Source organism: Acyrthosiphon pisum, chromosome A1 (genome assembly GCF_005508785.2).
Source record: "Acyrthosiphon pisum isolate AL4f chromosome A1, pea_aphid_22Mar2018_4r6ur, whole genome shotgun sequence".
Taxonomy (NCBI): domain Eukaryota; kingdom Metazoa; phylum Arthropoda; class Insecta; order Hemiptera; family Aphididae; genus Acyrthosiphon; species Acyrthosiphon pisum.
The window spans coordinates 76,513,157-76,515,972 of NC_042494.1; the positions used below are offsets into that span (position 1 = coordinate 76,513,157).

General features: G+C 30.8%; 2 protein-coding genes across 2 annotated transcripts in view; both read right to left on the reverse strand.

Moving 5' to 3' along the window:
* On the reverse strand, window positions 1-798 carry Rfesp (rieske iron-sulfur protein; the record flags this gene model as incomplete). Its single annotated transcript, NM_001163254.1, is given in 1 exon segment — window positions 1-798. A coding segment is annotated over 1 exon segment (680 nt), but the record flags the coding sequence as incomplete, so codon positions are not given.
* Window positions 799-1,906: 1,108 nt separating this feature from the next.
* Window positions 1,907-2,816, reverse strand: part of LOC100159696 (ATPase family AAA domain-containing protein 2) — a 17,588-nt gene continuing 16,678 nt past the window's right edge. The window contains exon 19 of the mRNA XM_029487550.1: window positions 1,907-2,248. Within this exon, the coding sequence (XP_029343410.1) occupies window positions 2,180-2,248 (69 nt within the window). The 3' untranslated portion in view covers window positions 1,907-2,179. The remainder of the gene's footprint in view (window positions 2,249-2,816) is intronic.

The window sequence follows — 2,816 nt, forward strand, 5'->3', positions numbered from 1 at the left end:
TGACATGGGCAGTAATAACCACCCCAATCTCCTGCATTTGCAATTGGTACACAACCTAAATGAGTGCATACTCCAACGATTACCAACCATTCGGGCTTTTGAACTCTGACAGAGTCGTCCTCTGGGTCTCTGAGTTCAGCTAGAGAGGTATTTTGTTCTGTTTCGATTTCTGCGGTTGTACGATGTCTTACGAACAAGGGCTTTCCTCTCCACTTGATGGTTGCATTCTTGCCCTCCGGTATATCATTAAGGTTAACTTCTATGGATGCCAGGGCCAAGACATCGGCGGCCGGTGCCATTGACAAGACAAACTTGTGAACGATTGCCTTAGCGCAGAACATTGTGCCAGTGACGGCAGTACCCAGAACCATGTATGTGAAGGCATTTCGATTTTCATATGTGTCGCGGTTAGAAGCGCTCGGGTCTTTCACAGAGTTACGACGGTAATCGGTGTAATCTGGGATCTTGAAATCGGTGTGGACCAAACGAATTTGGGTCGCGGTAACTGGAGTCAATGCTTTCTTGGATAGCAGACTACTTTGCAAGGTGAAGTTGGTCAGGTAGATTTTCCTAGGCGGCACAGTTTGTTTAGACGGTTTACCTGGGCACGGCGCCTTAGTGGATGTGGTCGCCACGACTTCGGTACATCCTTTCACCGCAGTAGAAATATTACGGAACATGATGAACTGTTAGCCTACTAGGTATTGAATAAAAAAAGTTAATCCGCCACCGTTGACGAAAAAAAAGGTCGAAACTAGGGCTGACCTTACTAGTTACTTGATATTTCGATCTATTATCACCGAATACATATGGTATATTGGTATCGTGATAGATACGTGGTAGCTGGCTGGTAACCTCCGGTATACTACGATAACAGTATTGCATGGTATTGCCAAATTAGTTCCAAGGACTGATGATTTTAGCACAATTCTGTGATTTTTGCGCGGGTCCTATCCCTACATGGCCACATAATATTGACTAATATGACTAATATTGACTAAGGGCCGTTCTTACAAAGTACGGTAAAGTGTCGGTTAACGCTAACCGACTGATAACAAATTTTTTTACCGGCAGAATTCGGCCGGTTAAGTTAACTTTAACCGGACATTGTAAGAACGGTCCTAAGGAATAAGGGACATTTATATTTATTTGCTTAATTATATTATATTAGACCACAAATTAAGAAATAATAATATTTAAGGCAATCATTTATTATAAATATTATAAGAAAAATCCTGTCATCTTCAACTATAAAAGTGTTTTTATTGGTGTTATTATTTTGTTGTATTTTTTTTAAAAATATATGGGAAAACAGGAATAGGTATTTACACCATGCCACAAGTACAACTATTAAATTCATTTCATTGAAACATGGGATAGTACATTCTATTAAATAAAATATTTTTTGATAATGCATTTTTATTTTATTAGGTTTTTTTAGTAAGATTATAAATACCCACCAGATAAATTTAGTTTTAATTCAATTTGATGAATTATACAACGTTAAACTTTTTAGTATTATAAATATTATGATAATGAGACTGAAATTATTCTTTCTTTTTTTGACATTTATCATTATTACCATTTATGGTAATATCACAGAATAAAATAAACTTAATTATAGATAGGTTCATTAATCGTTAAGCTTTGTTTAAAATCATTTTTCAAAAGCAAAGCATTTATAATTGAAAGAAAATGTAATACACGCATTAGTAACATATTAACATGTTACATTTTGAACCTAATATGAAGAAGCAAAAGTTCCAGTTTAAAAAAAACTTTTGTTTAATAAGACCAGTGTGGTTCTAAAATTCCATTTTTGTTTTTATGATAATATTATAGGAATGAAAACCAACTTTGAACAACTTTTAGATTCGTTGTTTTAGATAAATAATAACAAATTAAATTAATTCACAGTTAGTTTATTTAAAATTATAACATGCCTAAGATTATAACAACATTTTAGTTACAAGTTTATATTAATGGAAACTTGAAATTTAATATTTCGGTACAAAAAAAATCAATCAGATAAATTATAAAATAAAATGGCAGTATAAAACTGATTCAGTATCATAAAAAAAAATTAATACAGTTTAAATATATATCTAATTTACCATGTAATATGATGTTTAACTAAAAATGTCTTTGGCAGTTTGATACAGTTAAGTGCAAGACATATTTATACATTTTTTTCTTCAAGCTCTTTAATATAATGAATTTTAAATTCTTCAAATTCTGATTTTAACTCCTATAAAAATAAATATAAATAATTAATAACCAAAAGCAAAAATGTATACAATAAATAATCTTAGTACTTTTAAGGGTTAGATTTAAATTGTATTTTAAAAACGTAATTTAAATATTTCACTGTTATGTTATTGAAATATAATACACTATATCGTCCCCGTTCATGCAAAACACACCAAGTCCAAAAACATGAATCAGCTTTTGAAATTTTTTCAAACTTTAAATGTATACCATATGTAACCAAATTTTTTTCTTTCTTTTTTTAATTGAGTTTCCCTTAAGGGAAGTAGCTGTTAATGAGTAGTTGTAAATAATATGACACTGTGAAATTTATAGCTCTTATTATTGTTAAAATACAAATTTCTAAGTCGATTTTTGGACTTAGTGTACTTTGCATGAACGGGGACGATATTACAGTGTTGTAATATCAATATAAATACAAAACTAATTATATTAGTAAAAATTTTCAATTTTCAATTTTTACATTTTAGTGATGCATAATTATACTTTTAAAATATAATTCTTAATTTTTTTTTAACAACAAGTGGAATCATAAGTTATTATTACCG